General features: G+C 46.4%; 1 protein-coding gene across 1 annotated transcript in view; it reads left to right on the plus strand.

Moving 5' to 3' along the window:
- Window positions 1-218: 218 nt before the first annotated feature.
- Window positions 219-20,591, plus strand: part of LOC149355447 (uncharacterized) — a 97,669-nt gene continuing 77,296 nt past the window's right edge. The window contains exons 1-2 of the mRNA XM_089576116.1: window positions 219-377; window positions 14,308-14,446. Of these exons, the coding sequence (XP_089432242.1) occupies window positions 219-377; window positions 14,308-14,446 (298 nt within the window). The remainder of the gene's footprint in view (window positions 378-14,307; window positions 14,447-20,591) is intronic.

The following is a 20,591-nucleotide window of genomic DNA, read 5'->3' on the forward strand; positions in this document are numbered from 1 at the left end:
AGGACAAGTTCGTGCTCCAATACAGAGCCGATCCACTGAAGCATGCATGAAATCAAGTGCGGTGAGTCTCTTTAGTGCCCGATATGGAGTAACTACGATTGAGCGAAGCAATGGAGGGAAGAAGAAGAGCGTTGCGAACGACAGCTTTTCTTGAACTCCTGCTTGTTTCTATATATTTTGTGTTTGTCGTCTTTGTGGCGATCTCGCCGTCAACTTTGATGGCGGATGACCCGCTGTCTCTGCTGCCTACCGTGGGTAGCAGTGTGGACTTAGCAAGTCAGTGTGGTTCCAGCTTGAATGTCCCCTCAGAGCTACCGGGGTCGTCTAGTTTCACCGACACAGATGACATGGAGTACGATGATGGCTACACCGCGATGGTGAACAGGCGCCTGAGAAAAAAGCTCTGCAAAACCTCGAAAGAGTGTAGGCACAGTCTGAGTACAAGCGACCTAACAAGCTCAGTTCGAACACGAAGATAAATAACGAGGCCAGCGGTAGTGTGCAACCGCTCACTTGCACTATTTTATACATGCCTGTTGAAGATAAGGATCATATCAATTCCATCGACAGGCAAGCTCTCACTCTTGCCCTTGAATGGCTGGTTACAAGCTAAGTCAAATAAGTGCGTTCGTTCATTGCTCAAGGCATTAACACTACTGCGGGAGTTATTTCTGATGTAGAATCGAGATAAATGATATGGACCTGGTGAATCGATTATATTGCTTTGTTTGATTATTTGACACATGCCGGTTTGGACAATCGACGTGTGTGAAATTACTGTTTTAAGGCACCAGTAACCATCGCACGTGAAGGTGTGATTTGTGAGGCATCTAGTGCACCCTTATGTATCGCAGCCTCTGCAGTGCCGCATATATCATGAAACTGGGACACGTGAACGCTGCATGCACGAGCAAGAAAAGCTGACTGCGTTGTGGTGGAGACAGTTTAAGTGCCCAATTGTGCGGAGTGCAAAGAACCTCAGGAATCAAACTCAAGGGAAAGTAAGGAAAGGGATGAAGATCTTGAAGAAAATGGCGAAATACCACTCTTCTCGCAGAGAAGAAGCAAATGGGGTTCACCGATGAAGACGGCACACGCAGAACCAGCACAAAAACTTGAATAGAGGAAAAGAAGCCAGAACGAATCAACAGGAATAAGAACAGCCGTGCTGCGGAGAAGCCACCTCCTCCACCAGCACAAGTGCTAGATATTCCGACCCTCAGGAGAATACTGCATCGTGGTCACCTCTACGAACGCGCACTTTAATCTCCGAAGCGCGTACGCCATTGCGTCGGTCGGTTGTGTTTACTACAGATGGCTAAATCAGGGTTATGCTTAAACAACTGATAGGCACTCTACGACTAATCATTGCTGGTGTGTAATCGCTCATTACTGCTGTCCAAATTTTAGACGCTGTGGAGCCGTCCCTTGCGTCTCTTTCATAGAAGACAGCAGTCAATGCTCTAATGTCGTCACCACCATCACTACGGGAGAGAATTTATCGATCAGCAGTATTTCAATGGAATTGGAACCATTAATTCTCATGTGTCAGAGGAACCATAAATTCTTAGGGGTCATTATTGACCGCGACCTGCCCTGGGCGATGCAAATATCTTTGTTTAGAAAAAAAAACTGGACGGTTTTGCAAGCATTGTAAGGCTTATAGCTGGCAAATCGTGGGGTCCGTATGAGCGATCTTTTCTTCACCTGTATCATGCGCTGGTGGTCGGTTTTCTGAGATACTATGCGCCGGTTCTTTCGGGACAAAGACTTTCCCGCGAATACAGGAAAGCGCTTAGGCTCGCGCTTTAAAAGCCTGCTTGTGATTAGCGTGGAAGGCTTCGACATGGGGCACATTTTATAAGGCACGCGCCTGCCAGCCCGTATTTATTTCCAACAGGAGCAACTACGGGCGCATTTGCGACTCTTGACGAGTCATCCCTACCACCCCCTAGCTAATGATAGTAGTGCGCGTCCAGACGCAGCCTATTCGAAAGCCATAAGGACGCAACGCAATTTGATGCGTACGAACTACATGCGTAAAACAAGTTTTTCGCAAGTTGGTAACATTCTTGAATCATACCGGCAGCGAAGAAGCGCGCGCGCGCGCTTCGCACTACACACACTTCGCACTACGCTTCTTCGCACCACACACACACACACACACACACACACACACACGCACACACACACACGCACACGCACACGCACACGCACACGCACACGCGCACGCACACGCGCGCGCACGCACGCACACATGCGCACACGCGCACACACACGCGCGCGCAAACGCGCACACGCACACGCACACGCACGCACGCACACGCACACAAATTTCATAATGCTACAGTTGTACTCAAGCAATTGGCGTTATCATATATCTCCTCCACATAGGGCAACTCCGAACATGTTTTTGTCAACGGATCAGTTACGAACACCTCTTCAGCAGCTGCGGCTATAGTTCCTGGCAGCTCTTTCAGCCACTGCTTCAGGCTCAAGCACAGAACATGCACAGCAACCGAATTGGCAGGGATGCGAGAGGCCATCCACTACGTTTGTCACGAGACCACAAATCACTGGCGTTCTGCGACTGAAGACTAGCATGGCAGATCATACAAGTATAAATGAAAGCGCGCACATGCGAGCAGCAAATCGGGCAGATTGTACCTTTGCTGGCTGAGGCCTTCAAGCGCGGCCACACTGTCAGGCTTCAGTGGCTACCTAGCCATTGCGGTATAGCGGGAAATGAAAGCGCTGAGTCCGAAGCTCAGCTACTTCATGCCGAACGGGCTTTCATCCGAGTCTTGTTTACTGGCTCATTCAGTGCAGGCTGTCATGCAATTGCACTGGAACGATGTCAGCCACCAGCAAGACCGAATCTCTCGGCTTGATCTTGGTTCCCAGCTTCATCTACCATCAAATGCTATGCGACGTCAAAGAACTCTGTTCGATCGGCGGCGGCTTGGTGTTGCGTACACCAAAAGTTTACCTTCACAAGATTGGGGTTGTAGCTTTCCCGGACTGCTTGCACTGCAGCAATCCAGAGATTTTTCAATTCACCGAGTGAATTCATCATATTTGCGAGCGCCCTGACTACACTGCCGTGGCCGCCGTGGCGGCTCAGTGGTTATGGCGCTCGGCTGCTGGCCCAAAAGACGCGGGTTCGATCCCGGCTGCGGCGGTCGAATTTCGATGGAGGCGGAATTCTAGAGGCCCATGTACTGTGCGAGGTTAGTGCACGTTAAAGAACCTCAGGTGGTCGAAATTTCCTGAGCCCTTAAAGGTACAGTGATGAGGAGTCTGAACTCATCTTTCTGCCGCGGGAACTCAATCTACACGTTCCGAGCATTCTTAGAAACTTCGACTTATTGTCTGTGTGTGTGATTTACTGTATCGATTGTCTGCAGGTACGTAGCCAAAAATTCTTCTTCTGACGAGCTATATGTTTCCGCGTGTAAGGTCAGACGTTTGTACACACTGCGGTTTGAGAGGGTCCCTCGACCATATAATCAGCGAATGCCCAAATTCTCCTAGGATGGCGCTAAGTATCGATTGTTTGCTCTAGAAACAGAGTTACAGATAGAGAGGGCAGAGAAGCGCAAGCTTCAAGAACAGCTTTGTCAGTTGGAGTAAAAAACGGCTGACACCGCCATTGGAAGCCGCAATGGCGGGCATTCCAGCGCCAGCCACGTGGATGGGGCTTGCACTGGCATGGACAGCGATAAGCCAGTAGGTCAGACATGTTCAGGCAGGAACAGCTACGCACAGGTGGCAGTTGGGAAGTCGAGAGGCGGTACTGAGAAGGGAACAATCTAATTCCAGGAAATGAGGTCACAGTCGCTGATAAGAGGCAGCAAGATCCGGAAGATAGGAGGGAGGGACGGAGTACACTAGTGCTTATCGCTGGTGACTCCAACATGAGGCGCTGCAAAATAGCTATTCTGGACCGTGTGAAGGGTGATAGGCGGGAAGCAGTCGGGGTGTTTCCAGAAAGGACAATGGACGATGCTCGCAGAGAAACAAAAAGTGAACTTTCCGAGAATGTTGCAAGGCGTAACTTGGTAGTGGTAGCGGCGGGGCTAAATGATGTCCTAAATGGTAACGCGGCACAAGTAGGGAAAAGATTAGCTGAGGGAGTTGACAGTATAAGGGCGGTCGCACAGCAAGCGCAGATCGTGGTGTGTACAGTGCCGGAGGTACAAGGAAGGAATGTAGAGGTTGCTAACGACGTTGTGAATCTTAATCGAGAGATAAGGCAGTTAAGCCTCGAGAAAGGCTTTGAGGTGGTAGACATAAACAAGGAAGTGCACAGAGCAGGTCTGGGCAGAGACTTTGGACGAGATGGCATCCATTTCAGTGGAAGGGTAGGAGAAGAGATAGGCTGGCGCCTGGGAGGCCGAGCGGTAGGTTTTTTAGGGGGTCCACGGTGGCTCAGGGCGTAGGGGTAAGTAGAAGCGATGTATTAAATGTAACAATGGCGACTGAGCCCAACAAAATGGCCGCTTGGAGGCCCAGAAAGAAAACTACGAAAAAGAAATTTAACGCCAGGATCAGTTACATAAACATCCAAGGGGGTAGAAAGAGAGCGAAATGGCTAGAAATACAACAGCAGTTAAAGGACGAAGCAGTAGGTGTGTACGATCTATGCGAGACACATCTGAGGGATCTAGAAGATCCACCCTTAATCGATGGCTATGTCTGGGAAGGGTGGAACAGAACAACAACGGAAAAGAAGGGAGGAGGAGTAGGTATGCTGATACATCAAGGAAAAAATTGGCAAAGAATAAAATCAACTTGCAAAAAACATGTCTGGGTATCAGGTACAATTGCTGGCAAAAGGGCATGGCTAGGGGTAGTTTATTTAGGGACCGAGGACAAATGCAGGCAAGAAAACAAGGTTCTAGTTAAGTGCCTCAATGACCATATAAAGCAGATTGGAGACGGTGTCGATATTGTTTTGCTTGGAGACATGAATGGCCACATCGAGGATCTGGATGGATACACAGATTGTAACGGGAAGTTAATGCTAGCCTTGTGTGAGCGGTACAACCTAGTTATTGTCAATAGAGAAAATAAATGTGAGGGACAAATCACGTAGGAATCCCGTAACAGGCAAACAACCATTGACTACTGTCTAATGTCGCAGGGCATTTAAGCAAGCTCGCAATAATGGAAATAGACGAAGAGGGGAAGTACAGCCTAGGAAGTGATCATAAACGTATTATTCTACAGTTGGGAGCCCTAAAAGAGAAATGCAGGGAAGTCAAAAAGACAACGCAAAATTAAACGATGCACAAATAGCGCTAATATAAGCCTATATAGAAGAAGTAATCGAGAAACGCCCCATGAAAAAGTGGGATTATAATCAGTTAGAACTGCTCACCGCTACAAAAATGAAACAAGGAGTAAACCGCTGGAGAGGAAAGAGGATGGCACGAAGCTGGTGGAATTTGGAAATTAAGGAGGCCATCGAACAACAACGGGTGGCTTCAATGGAACACAGAGAAGCAAAGAGGGCGCAGTTATCTGAAGAGGAAAAAGGCGAAAAATGGGAATCTTATCGACAAAAGAAACAGCAAGTTCAGGTCCTAGTCCAGGCCGAAAAGAAGCAGTCCTCTGATAAATGGCTGGCTGAAGTTCGCGAGGCAAGTAAAGGGGGGCCATGAAAATTCTGGAACAATATAAGCTGGTTGGGAAAAACAAATCAAAGAACGCAGGAACAGATTATAGATGCTGAGGGAAAATGTTTAGAGGGAGACGATGCTGTGAACTACATTACGTTATTTATAGCTGCGTCTTTTAGCAACGACAATGGGGTAATCTCCCCAAGTGAGGAAGCAACACAGGACAGCACAATAGAGAACAGCTGACTAGTCTTAACTGGGAAAAGGCGGAAGCGATTATTCCTAAAACCACATCCGCAGGGATAGACGAAATTCCAATTAAGCTCATTAATGAACATGGCCCAAGAAGCAAGGAAGCGCTGATAAAAGCATTGGAGACAGTCATAACAAATAAGCAAATTCCGTACAGCTGTAGACAGAGTAAAATGAATTTGATTTAGAAAGGGAAAGGGGATAAGATGAACATAAAATCCTTCCGTCCGATTACGATAACATCTGTTATGTACAGGCTGGCAATCCAGGCGGTGAAATTAAAAATGCAGTCATGGGTAGAAGGTAATCGGATACGCGGAGAACTTCAGAATGGGTTCAGAAGGGATAGGTGCTTAGATGATAGCCTGTTCGTGCTTACCCAATGCATAGAAATAGCTAAGGCGGAAAACAGCCCTCTGTTTTAGCCTTTCTGGACATAAGCGGTTCATACGATAACGTGAACAGGGAACTCCTGTGGAGCATATTGAAAGATTTAGCTATCAGTCATGAGGTAACTGATTTTCTACAGGAAATCTACCGAGATAACGAAGTTGAAATTGCATGGGCAGGGAGAAAAAATACCACAACTGTGGGGGTGCACAAAGGATTAAGGCAAGGTTGTCCTCTATCACCGCTGCTGTTCATGCTCTACGTGATAAATATAGAAAGAAGGCTAGAAGAAAGTAATCTAGGTTATAACCTGTCGTGCAGATTAGGCGGAATTGTAGTTGAGCAGCGACTCCCGGGTTTAATGTATGCGGACGATATTGTGCTGTTAGCAGATATCCAGGAAGATTTACAAACTTTGGTTAATTGCTGTGGAGACGAAGGAGACGCTCTAGGATTCAGTTTTAGCGCAACTAAATCAGGTGTGATGATTTTAAACGATATTTCTGATCAGGTGCTTACAATACAAGGCCACGAAATACCCAAAGTGGCCGAATACAAATACCTCGGGATATGGCTAAACGAAGGGCAGATATACACAAAAAAGCATGAACAGGCTCTTAGGGCAAAAGGACGAAGAGACGCCGGGATAATGAAACATAGGGCATTAGGGGGTACAACAAATATGATGTAGTAAGAGATATTTGGAAAGGAATTATGGTGCCGGGACTTACTTTCGGCAATGCGGTTCTGTGCTTAAGGGCAGAAGTTCAGTCGAGATTAGACGTAAATCAGAGAGCTGTTGGAAGATTAGCACTAGGTGCCCACGGCAAAACCACAAACGAGGCAGTACAAGGGGATATGGGCTGGGCATCGTTCGAAGCACGGGAAGCTAAGAGTAAAATACTATATGAAGAACGCCTGAGGAAATTGGACGATAACAGGTGGGCAGCTAGGGTATTTAAATATTCATACAGAAAGAGCGTTGACTCAAAGTGGCGGAAAAGAACTAGAAAACTAACCAGTAAGTATGCCGGTCATGAGGACGGAGAAAGAAAGAGCATTAAACGACAGGTTAAAAACGCGCAAGTTAAAAATTGGATGAATTCAATGGAAAAGAAACAGTGTAGAACTATATCGATACTGGAAAAGGCAGATCAGGAGAGAATTTTTCTATGATAACTCAAGAGGCAGTGCCCTACTTTTTGAAGCTAGGTCAGGGTGTCTTAGAACGCGCAGCTACAAAAAAATTTAACGAAGATGACACATGTGCAGTATGAGGTATATCTGTGGAAACAATTGAACACCTCATAATCAAATGTGATGGTATCCATCCGGATGTCGATGCAGGCACAGTCACTCTTTCTAAGGCCCTAGGGTTTAAAGATAGCAATGGTCATGTAAATAAATCTGCAGTGGAAGTTACCAAAAAAGCGATTGGAGGATTGGTGGCTGAAAAGCAGAGATGTGGCATTAGGTTAGAATTGTAGGAAACCGTAGGTAAAGATCATGGCGAATCTTAATGAGAATTGCAAAGTCAGAAAACAAAAAAAAAATAATAAGGAAAGAAAAGCTGAGCATGGTGGCAATTGCCACCACCCCGTTTCAAAGGGGGCGCTCCTATCCATCCATCCATCCATCCATCCATCCATCCATCCATCCATCCACCCGCCCATTCATCCATCCATCTATCCACCCACCCACCCACCCACCCACCCATCCATCCATCCATCCATCCATCCATCCATCCATCCATCCATCCATCCATCCATCCATCCATCCCTCCCTCCCTCCCTCCACCCACCCACCCACCCACCCACCCACCCACCCACCCATCCATCCATCCATCCATCCATCCATCCATCCATCCATCCATCCATCCATCCATCCATCCATCCATCCACCCATCCACCCATCCACCCATCCATCCATCCATCCATCCATCCATCCATCCATCCATCCATCCATCCATCCATCCATCCATCCATCCATCCATCCATCCATCCATCCATCCATCCATCCATCCATCCATCCATCCATCCATCCATCCATCCATCCATCCATCCATCCAAAGAATCCTGGGAGACCTTGCTATGTAGTTCGGACCCCGAGCTCTACCTCCGCCTCGTCCGATTGGCTGAAAAGGCCGCTGGGACACAAGACCTCCCGGCCAGCATCTAAAGCAGTGTGCCTCCTGTCTCCAGTGCCGAGGGGAAGGGGCGGATGTCATTTCTGTCGGTCAATAAAAGTTCTTTCCTCCTCCTCTTCCTCGAGAGGACCCCGGGCATTTTATTTTTGTATCTGGGGAGGGGAAAGATACTGGGTAGTGCACTGTCAACGAGACGCTTCTAGGAAGATTAGGAATTGGTGATTTTTGAGGGGAGGGGCCTCAACTCCCCTCCCCCTGGTATACGTTTGTGGTTGCCTGGGTATTTAAAAAAAAAAGACCAGACCACGTTATTTCCAAATGTGCATACGTGTTGACAATAGACCACAGGCCAAAGGCTAAAAAAGTTACTTCAAAATGTCTGTGGCCTTTGTAATGCTGCGTGAAAAAAAAAAGACTTACATGCATCGGAGGCAGGCCGTACTCGAGCACACTGGTGGGCAGTTATGAGCAAGAAAAAGCAGAAGAGATCGTCGTACTGACTACAGTAAACTTTAGAAATTATTAATAAACTACTTAGAAAATACATTAGGGTCGAACAAAATACATTTTACCTGTCGGACACTGGTGGGGCGATGACAGCGCGAAGAGCAAGAGTGTGCGCATACCTACTACGATAGGTATAGGTTATAAAAATTTGTTTAGAAACTACAATTTGGAATCATTTCTCGGGAGGTTACACACGCTAAGTTGGCTAGATTGGTGCATGTTAATAATATCAGATATAAGGAAATTAAGTGTTATTTTACAGTAATTTGTTCTAGTGTGTGGGAGGGTCCCTTTCTCAGTAGGTCAGGCTTGGACATATTTTTCCTTCTCCTTTAACATTGCGATATTAAGCAAGAAACTATAAAAAATAAGGAAAAAGTTTTAGGCAGTATTAGAGGCGGTGCTTGAAAAAAAATTATTTGCGCGCATTACTTCATATTTGCTAAAAAAATCAGCCGCATTGGCTGTTAAACTAGCACCTGTAGTAAACCTGAAAGGTATCTCTTAAAGAATTTTAATTTTCTGAAGATTCGTTCTAGATGTGGTGGCCGAAAGCAAGTGGCAGTAGTTAATGTGTGATTGGAATGGGGCATGATAATTGATCAGTTGATCAGTGAAGTGATTGGAATGGGGCATGATAATTCAGTGCGGCAAAACCATCGGAAGGTGCTATGGTCTTAATGAGATGTGTTAAGCACATCAGCTGCAAGAGTGTAAACGTCGACGCGTCTGCACCTGGGCACACGCACCTGGACAAGTTTCGACTTTGCAAATCACAATGCCTCCCTACGGCCGGATTAATATGTATGACTGATATTTGCACTTTGATGGGCCCGACTTCGCATTTGCGGTTTCCCATTGGCTCCGTTCAGCTGCCTTGGAGAAATTCATGACCTACCCACTTACTTCTGCCGCGTGCGCTTCAATGTTTGTTTTGTCCGTGTGTGCACCGCGCCGTATGTTGGCTCCTTCAACCTCTGGCAGGGGGGAAAATCTGTTTACTTTGCCTGTCGGACCTCTTCAACTCATTAATATACCTCCCTTGCCCTTTTCGCCGCGTTGGTCTCGACCTGCAAGGTCCTTTATTTGTCACCATCCTGCTAAAACAATAACTGCATTGATGCTGATATTATTTAAGCAACCAAGCACGTTATGATGCGTCTATTCGGATTTGCACTCGCTAATTACTCACCGACCAAGGCAGCTTGTTCATCTCGAAACTAGTCGGCGATATCCTCTGCTGCTGGTTCGCTCGCACAAATCGTAAACAACCCGTGATTGCCTAATAAATGGCTTTAATGAACACCTAAAATGGACGATCACCGATGTGCATTGCTTCAGAAATATCCAGACTGCTTCAGGAATATGCGGCCCATGGACTTACTTTAGGGATGCTCTGTGTGGTTCATTTTGCATCGTCAGCGGTAAAAATCTCTCGAAATTGAAAAGGAGTCCTTGTCATTGCCCCTCTGTAGCTGAAGACGTCCAGGAGTAGTGAGAACCTTACTACACGGCTTAAAAGCAAACACTTCGGCCGTGCATGTTTGACGCAGATTGCAGGTCTCTGCCGGCTAGTGTTTGCGGCGCGGTCCTGCCTTTTGTTAGGTTATACGATTCCATCTGACACACCACCGGCGCAACCACACAGTGCGCACGAGATGCCTTAGCGCAAGCCAACCGCCAGCGCCCGCCTCTCCGCGTCACAAATGTCTCAGAAGTCGGTTTCGACCGGTAGCATCGGGACGCTATTCTCCGGTGTCGGCAGCTTACCCCTCGATTGGCAAGATTCATGTTGCTTGGCTGTCAAGCCTTACCGCGGAGCTGATCCCCTCCGAGCTCAGCACCAGGGATATGATTTGGCGCAAAAATGTTGCCTCCAACAATGCGTGCGGATAACTCCGAAAGGGTTTCTCGTGCTGGGAACCTCTTGGCTCTTGTTGTTCGATTGCGCCTGTCTCTGTCTTCTGGGGGCTATCGCGATGTGTCTGTGTTTTATCGTTGTGTTTGGTGCGTATATAACTAACCCTTCTGGGAATAGAACTCAGTTGTTAGATTGCGCTCGTGTCGTCTCTTGTTTCTCTCGTCCTGTGTATCGCGCTGCTTTAAGATGAATCCGTTCCAACTTGCCCAGTTTTCTGTTCTGTCTTCTGCTTTATAGCGGGTGTTTCAATCTATTCAATACATGTCTTTCTTTTATAAGCCATGAAAGATAGTTCGTACGGTGGCGTGCGTGAAGATTACCCTGTAAGGCGGCCATTATTTACCTGATAACGTTCAATTAAAAAACGAACGAACAAGAATTAAAGCATCAATTTTTTATATTTTCTTTCCAGGGCGTAAGGGTATATCTCGAAATTGAAGGCAAGCAGCAGCATATGCGAGCTCCGCTTTTAAATCGTCAGGATTGACACGGTGGTCCGAAATGCCAAACTTGAAAAACGCGCTTTTTAAAACTCGCTGAGTGGGCTTTTCCTCGTTACAGATTGATAGAATGGTGTTATTGCAGAAAATACATAGGCGGTTAAACTATTTTTCACAACGCGGAAGGTACTGGCGCCATATACGATGTCCGTGCCATGTGTGGCCACAGAAATTACTGAATGCCCACCGTTGGGAAGACAACTTTAGACCACTCACAGACATATTTCGATGTCTCATATCCTGTGGCCAATTTCGAATTTAAAAAATGGGCTCAGTTTTTATGTTCACGGCCTTCAGCTTCCCGATATCGTCTTGCGCCATGAGTCAAAAATCTTACCAGTTGACTAGGTAACTTTAGTAAATTATCAGTCTGTTAACTGCGCTGCATCGCATTAATAAACTTCGCCTTTCCAGACAATCCACCGGCATAGGCAGCACTGGCGTACCTTTCATGTGTTCTGAATAAAAAAAAAATCTTTATCGAACAACTGCAAATACGTTGTATATTACCGTTGCTTTTGTACGCCATTACATGCTATTATTTTCGTCAAGAACGTTTTTAATGGGACAGTTTTGCTGAAATATATCTAGTATGGTGGTGATGGAGCTCCACAGTGAATCAGAACACCCAGGATAAAGTGTAGAGATGTGTGTGTGGGAGGGGAGACTCGGGCCGAACGCATCGGGTGCCGTTCTCCCTAGTAAAGCCTCTGCTTCGTGGCGCTGTTTATCCACCAGAATAAATTCCTCAAATAACATGTAGAATGAACCTCGCGGTAAGAAGTGTTCCCTCAAGCGCATTTTGTTGTTCACGTTTCTTCATCTATAGAGACAGAAGAGCAATATTCATTTGCCAGCTCATTGAAATGTGAAGACGTCTAATGCTAGCTAAACTGCGTTGAGTGATTATTTTTATTTAACGTTCACTGCTTCTTCTCTCGTACAAGTTAGGTTATCCATGGTGACTTGACACACTGCCGTGTTCAGACTTGAGGTCGACGGCAAATTATCAATGCCGACACTGTGGCTAAGTACTTATTTGTCTAGTCCTTTAAAAGTTGCGTATGTTCATTAGAAGCCCTCATGTCTAAAGAAAAGTACTTTCGTCGTCAGGGGCTTTTCTTCCCCCGTTATGCTTCCGTAATGCGCCCGGCATGATGACACTCTTCCAGAAAACGCCGCATGGAATGGCGTCCATTTCAAACCCTTTTTCTTGCGATACTATTTTTAAGTCATCAACTACAATAATTCGAACTGCGGAACCTGTGGCGCTCTACGACGGCACGTCCTTATTTCTCCCTAGAAATGTATTCGTGGTACGACAGCATAGTTGGTTGCTCCCAGAATGCTGTGAAAACAATATCCGGTCGATCATTCGGCATAAATCGATCTGTGTGGCAGCAGCGCGTCGGCTGTATTGTTGTTTTAGCTGGCAGGTTCCTGGAAGCTGTCTTTGTTCATGTTTTGCTTTCAGTTTTACTTAATTGTTCAGGCATATCAACACCTAAAAATTACATTGCACTGCTTAAAATTTTCAAACCATGAGTCATTGTGATACCCTGCTGTGTTGAGATGGCTTCATCAAGCTTATGCAAGTTCTGTTGGAATGTTTTTTTTTTGTGGGTTCTTCCAGGGAAAGTTTTCAATATTACGTGAAAGAAATAACTAAACTCTTTTTGTACTGCTTGTGTTGAATGCTTCTTCTTGAAATATAGATTGATCATTTGAACATCGTTTCGGCACATTGTATAGAAAGGTTTGTGTGTCGAGCTTAAAATAATTTTTATCCGTTTTTTTTTACAACTGTTCATGCATGCATAGACAGTGAAGAAGTTTTGTTTTGTAGCTAATCTCTTTTTTCTCAGTGTGTTTTTGTTATGGAATGATTCGTCAGACATTAGTAAATAAAAATCACCCCAATAAATTATCTATAATAATGTTACGAGGATGGGTTCATTTACAAGATGAGCGGGAAAATGGGTGGGAACAGGGAAGGGCCAGCGTCAGGCTGACCACAGCCAGAGTTCACGTGCTTCAACGTCGTTCTCTTCTACGCTGCGCGCCGCGCCACGCAGCGTAGTCGGCGTAACAAATGTCCCCTATGCAGTTTGAGATTGGGTTTCGGAAGCCAACTGGTGGTTTCGACGTCACAAGTAAGCATGCGATCACGTGAGGCGTACAAATACTGCAATACGGTCGCTGCTTTGACTCTTGGATTCGCTCCAACTCGTATGCTCGCCTCCCCTAGAAGGCGGAATAAGAGGGAACAAATAAGTTTAACTTTTATACTGCAGTTTTTTTCTGTCAAACATGATATCACGCTTCTTTGTGACGTCGCAACCACCGTTCGGCTGCTAAAACCAAAGCTACATAGAACTAAAAATTCAATTATAAATTATTTACTTAGGGAAGGCAAATTACTTGCTATGATCCATGTTTACTAATGCCTTAGAGATCACCCCAAGGCAAGAAAATGGTAGGGTTTCAAAGCAGTTAAATGGAGCAGGATGTGCGAAAGCTTGTGCGTACAGATGATGGTTGAAGGAGATGACGACGCGCAATGCACTTGTGCGTGGCAATTTAACACGAGGCGTGATCGGCTCCGGTGATAGAAAAGTGCTCTCATGTAGTGGCCAGCGAAGCTGATCTGTTCGCGCCGCGGCAATATTTTCTTTATTTCTGCAGGTTGGACAATGCCAGCCTCAATGTCATGCAAGCCACAACATTATTGTTTCCGTTAGACTGCGTAAAGTAGTGCTTTCCCTCTAAAACCCGCTACGAAAAATGCAGTGTCTCTACATCCTGCCCAGCTCAAAGTTTTTAAGGAAGGGCTTAGTGCGCCATTCTTACTGCCCTCCTCTGTGTGAAGTACAAAATTTTACTTGTTGTCTCAGCTTTCCACAGCATAACTTCATTTTCTTTTCTTTTCTTTTCTTTCTTTTTTGAATGCAACTTCTTTTTCTGCAGGCCCCGAGCCGTCCTATTGGCACTTCAACCAAGCCACGCTTCCGGAGCGCTTCCCCACAGCGGGCCCAGCGTAGTAAGGGCTGCACCACAGCGGGATCCACCGGCCTCCTCGGTGACACAAGCTCGGAGCTGTCGGGCGGTAAGGGTTCAGTGGCAACTGTCGATGACCACTCTTTTTCACAACCTGTGTGAACTGGAGTGGAAGCTGCACCTGGCTGAGTCTACACAGGAGTCGAAGCGTCGAAATTCTTTTCGCTTCAGAACGATGCCTTATTGGCCGACACTCTCGAGACGTTGCGCGCCAGCTGACCGCTACTGCCGAGGTAACGCACGCGAGCCAGTCACGATCTGTTGTTAGGCATTATGTGCACTTCTATCGCTCCACCGCTACTCGATGGTTCGAGCTGCGTCTCCCCATTCAGGACCAGCAAACTGTGCGAAAGAGTAAATGATAACTCTTCCTTCTGTGTAGTAGAGCTTTGTCGCACTTCCTATGGGGGGGCCAACAAATTTCTACCAGGTTTTCATTGTTCGTTTTATTAATTTGAAAGCATTACTTGACCCAATACGAGATAAGCTTGCGGCTTGGGTTAGTGTACTCGCAGATGGTACAGATAATCCGAGCGATGACCAGAAAAATAGGGTGACGCCATCAAGCAGCCGTATGATGACAACGGAAAGCTGAACACCGCCACTTCAGACCATATTATGCAAGTCGTTCTTCTATACATACTTGTCACAGGCCGAATTCCATGTGACGCCAGTTTACCAGACATTCGTTCCAAATTTTTGACGCAAACGTTTGTCCCACTGCGTTCCAGGTGGTGTCATATGATTTTTCTCGGCACATAGCTTACGTGTGCTAGTCAAGTTGGAGGCTAGCTTGGGACAGGGATTCAAACCAAAGACATATGCACCTTCATTTGCATGCCTTCCCAGACTCCCGTATCAAAATTTTGTTACAACCGTTCGCCGTACAGCGTTCCCGGTGGTGTCTTACACGCGTTTGCGTATGTCGCCGTGCAGCGAGAGCCTCCAAAAGCTTCCGGTCTGGTGCGTAACCAACACGCCAACACATAAACTCGTAGAAAACAACTTCAATGCATGTACAAGCTTGGCGCGTAAACAATGTACCCAGGCATAGTAATGTTTTCGCATTTTCACACGTAAGGTGTCGCAAGTTTCTGTGCCAAATTTTTAACGTGGCAGCGTTAAGGAGCTCGTGTCCCACAAAATCTGGCGGCGTCGTCGACGTCGTTGACCCTGCGCGAAGAATCCACTAAAAATCCCCATAGAAGCAACCTAAGTGGCAGGAGGTCCACCTAGGTCCCGTGACATTGTGGCTTCATCGCAACCTGCGAACCGGATTGTGAGGAAAATGCGCACCGCGGCAGGTGGCAGCTAAATTAATGATCAGTCGCGAGAAGTTGCGGGGCAATAGCGACCTGGATCGCACAAGCTCCGCCGGCGGCAGCGTCGGCCATCGCAGGGCAGTGGCGCGTCGCTTAACCTCGGCACCATTGCGCCGGGAGTGGTATGAGGACTCCCAGGGATCCATGAATAATAAGTAGAGACTGACCAATTCTGCTTACATGGTCATTAACCCATTATGCTAACGCGTCATACCTTTAATGTGGAGCTCAAGTGCCCTGTCCAATTTTTTTTTGGCCTTGCCCAAAGCACCACATAGCGACGGACAGGAGAGACGTGAGGATGTATGATAAAAAACAACACCCGAGCCCCCAGAAGAAAAGCCAGGCTTCCGACTCACCGGCATATCTTTCATTGATGCCTGCAAGTCTAAGACCTGAAAGTTTTCGGCACAGACATACAACTGCGACGATAATGCCCTCTGCCCTGCAGGTAGCCTTCCATATCTTACGAAACGGCAATGAAGTGCATCACTAACTAGGCAGGGAGTTTCCTGCGTAATAAATCTGTCTTATGGCTAGACTCCATTTCAAGGCTGGAAATGTAAAAGAATGGTGAAGGTCACATGTTAGAACACACCGCCATAGGAGGAACTTTTCTCTTATGCAGTTTTTCAGTGCCATTTTTAAACTGCCCTTTTTTGGATTCCTTCCGTAATTCTTGTCTCTCCTCATTGCGTGGCAAGACCACCTTCTTTATGATGGTTTTTAGTCCGTATATTTATTATTCTACTTAAATGAGACCGGCAAGCTCCTCTTTTCACTTCACTCATCCGCTTATGCATGTCCTTTTATGGAACACGTAAGCTCCGTTGGTCGAAGCGAATCGAAGGTTGTAGGGATAAAGCCTTATTTAACAGTTTAGGCAATGAGAGACCCAATGTCCAGGGCGTTTGTCCCGTTGTTTATAGCCTTGACGTAGTTGTAACGCTTGTTTAATATTTCAACTAAACTTATTTTCATTGCTAAAGTCGCTAGTGTCAGCTATACAGGCCCGAAAACAGAGATGGATTTTAACGTAGTGGTTTAGATTCCAAACCAATCATTTCTTTTCTATTCTGCTCAGCGCCGCAAAATATATAGAGGCGAAAGCAAGTCAGTGTAAAATATAATAATATTAATAGGTTTGGTTTGGTTTGGGGTTTAACGTCCCAAAGCGACTGAGGCTATGAGAGACGCCGTAGTAGAGGGCTCCGGAAATTTCGACCACCTGGGGTTCTTTAACGTGCACTGACATCGCACAGTACACGTGCCTCGAATTTCTCCTCCAAAGAAATTCAACCGCCGCAGCCGGGATCGAACCCGCGTCTTTCGGGTCAGCAGCCGAGCACCATAGCCACTGAGCCACCACGGCGGCTATGTGAATATTAATATTCACATCCCTCATTTCAATTAGTTTATCCAAATGCGGGCCTCCCGAAGCCACAGAAGGCTCGAGCGGCAGCGCCCGGCAGCACCTGACACACCTGGCATGCACCGTCACAAAGCGAAACACAGGAAAACCGAGGAAACATTCTCAGTTAAAAAAAAAACAAAAATGAAAGGGAAAAATCAAGGCACTTAGTGGTGAGTAGTAATTAAGAACACAATTTAACCAGGAACGATTTCGCTGTATTGTGACTGGTAAACGAAAAGATTTTTTTTAGTTATTTGGTTAAGGACTTGAGGCACATAATACTTCCGAAAGCGTTTGCCTTATCTGGTCCGTTCTTTGCGTAGTACACACCAATCCCGATTACGAAGATCGCGACTACGAACATAAGGTATACAAAACTCTTTCGTCCAAATATAATTAGACGTAACAGTTTTAGTGAACAGATGGTTAAAGACGCGAAAAGCACTGCAATCTTGATGTAATGTCGTACCATACATTACAGATTTAAGTGAGGATTTTAGAATAGAGTTGACTTTTTTCCCCAAAATGCTGAGCAAAACTGGCAGCAACGTATGCCGTAACGCAACACACTGTAGGCCAAGGCGTACTTAATTTTCTTACGAATATAGACAGGACAAATGGTTTTAATAGAATGCAACAAGCAAGCGAATACGACCACCCCTAAGATCGTTAGGGACTGACTCGGCGGCGTACCACGCTTGAAGTGCGTGGTGTATTACGACTCTCGTTTGTGCTTGTCGAAGTAGGGATCCCCGACTCCTTGGGAGCTATTTGTGTGGGAAGAAGAATGTTTGGGTCTACATGCTGTATGTAGTGCTGTAAGTGGGCTGTGTTCCTTCCCACGTTGCGTCGAATTCCTTTCACAGGGAATGTTTGGCGCGCGGTCAGTACTCCCGGCGAATTTTCTGTTTTGTTTCCATGCATATCCACATGAGCCGGAATCAAGTAATTTTGTGTCTGCCCTTGTGTTCGGTGAAGCCACATCTTCACCGAACGCACCAAACGCATGTTGTTCCTCCAGGCTTCTTGTAAGTCTGCAGTATGGTGTGAGGTGGAGAGTCTTCGTTTATGGATTGTTTATGCATGTATTTAAGAGCTTCCGCCGTAGTTACGATTGCAGCTTCACTCGGTGTTTTGCTCTCCTTCTCTGTCAGTTACTTATCTCAAGGCCGAGGTGCTGGTTTATTATTGTCTGCTGTTGCTCTACCAGATTTCGCATCAGTGATGAGTTGCGTCAACAACGAAGTAGCGGTGATACGTGCTCGGAAGCCCCTTTAAGGTGTTTCCAGGTCAAGTCGCTTTTTCTATGCCATTTTCTGCCCCCGAGGTGGCTCAAAGGTTATGGCGCTTGGCTGCTGACCCGAAAAACGCGGGTTCGATCCTGGCCGCGGCGGTCGCATTTCGAAGCAGGCGAAATGCTTGAGACTTGTGTACTGTGCGATCTTAGCGCACGGTAAAGAACCCCAGGTGGTCGAAATTATTCGGAGCACTCGACTACCGAGTCCCTCCTAGCCTGAGTACCATTTGGACGTTAAACCCCATAAAACCTAAACTTTTTATTCCCTTCTTATCCCCCGAATCCTTAGGAAGGCGAGAATTCAATTAGGTTCCGCTTGTTTTTCCGCAGTCAGATTTTGTCGTACTGTTTTGTACTTTTCGACTGCGTATATTAAAATTTGAGAACTTGCCTTTTTCGATTAAACTGTAGGAGGCGCTTAAAGCGGCCGCCTTTTTTGACTGAAATTCGTTTGCATAGAGTGCAAAGCTGGCTCCTTTACCGGAGTAGATATGTTATTCCCGGCGTTTATCGGCATCCCCGACGCCACCATTCATACTTTCCTTATGACTGTCTCATGTGCAGCTGTGTTTGACTTATTGAGGTTCAGGTAAGGTAGATAGCATGACCCGTGATATCAACATTGCATCTATGTGCTCGTTGGCGCCGGCCTCCTTCAGTCCTGTTACTTTTGAGGCTTCCTTTTTCATCATACTGATGACTTTTTCGCATTGTCTCAGAAAGTTATCTACCACAGTGTCGGATCTGGCGTTCCTCTGAATCCTCAGCGAAAGGCTGAATCCATTTGTTTTTTGAGGAACAGAGACCTCATTTTACACAACCCTGATTTGCCCTTGTGCGGCGGATTCTAATCCAGTTCGAATAACTTGAAGTTTAAAATTCACATTGAAAGGAACTTTTATTAATTTGAGGTGTAGTCATGATGGTCCCTACACGACACGATTGTAAGCTTCCTGGGCACAATGTTATACGCTGGAATCTTATGCGCCGATATACTTATATTCTTGTGCGTGAATCACCGTTCCACGAATCGCACAGCACCTCCAACTACGTCCACACTTGGTCGCGGTTCCTTGCTGTTTCGAGTGCCAGTGGCAATTCGACATTTGCTAAAAAGTCTGCCCTCTGTTTGTTTAGCAGGAAGCACGGCTCCTTTGTTTGTCATAGACTGAAATTTGCAGTTTAGAATAGGATTTCGCCGTCACAATGATGGCGGCGGGACATGAGTCGAAACTTCCCTGCGCAATGAGCTCAGCTTAGGGGACAAACAAACGGAAGTGTAATTAACAGAACCGAATCGTGCATGTAGTGAGCGATATGGAGATCTCTCAGATATCAGAATTCCCTAGGTCCCACGAGAAGTTGCTGTGAGTGGCGATTTTTAATGCGAAAGCATTATATGGGTCATCAGCAACGAAACCTGGCGTCGGCGTTGACCAACAGCAATGGCACCAAAAATCGGAGATGACGTCACTGTGGTATCAAAGGAAAATAAAATGTCCTCCAAAAGTGCCGGGAATTTAACCCAGGACTTTCAGACTGCGAGGCGAGCACGCAAACCACAGGCTACAGTTATCCCGAGATCATCGCGTCTAAAGAGACCCGTTAAAAGCCGCTTTAGACTCCGGGTCGTCGCAAAGGCCGAACGTCGACTGCTTCAAGGACGGATAGAAGAATGCAAACTCACAAATAAACGCCTCGAAACGGGCTTGTTCTTCGCAAAACGTCAGCTGAAGTTCGTCGCTCCGGACATTATTGCCAGCGTTCAATTAGTTGCCAACCAGGGAATGCATAGAGGAGAGGAAAAGCACTCTAAATTGCAAGAACAGATGATGCAAGCATTACTTGCTGAAAAAGTAGCCACCACGGCAACAGTGAGCTGCGAAAGAAAGAACTTGTCATCCTACAGTCTGAAACCCGCTGAGGCCAAGTTACACAGCCAGGGTTTGAACTTCAACCAAGGGAAAGTTCCGAACCCATGAAAGGTTGATTTTGCCGTCGAAGGAGCGGTGCGACTTCTCGACCGAGACGTTCAAGACGAAGTTAGGAAGAGGACAATAGGCGTGCTGCCTCGTATGAAGAAGGCATCACGAGACTACTCCCTGCCTCAAGACGAACGCAAGGCAATTCGTAGCCTACAGGCCAACGATTATATTGCAAT

The sequence above is a fragment of the Amblyomma mixtum genome, chromosome 3 (assembly GCF_055824585.1).
Source record: "Amblyomma mixtum isolate Tamu chromosome 3, ASM5582458v1, whole genome shotgun sequence".
Taxonomy (NCBI): domain Eukaryota; kingdom Metazoa; phylum Arthropoda; class Arachnida; order Ixodida; family Ixodidae; genus Amblyomma; species Amblyomma mixtum.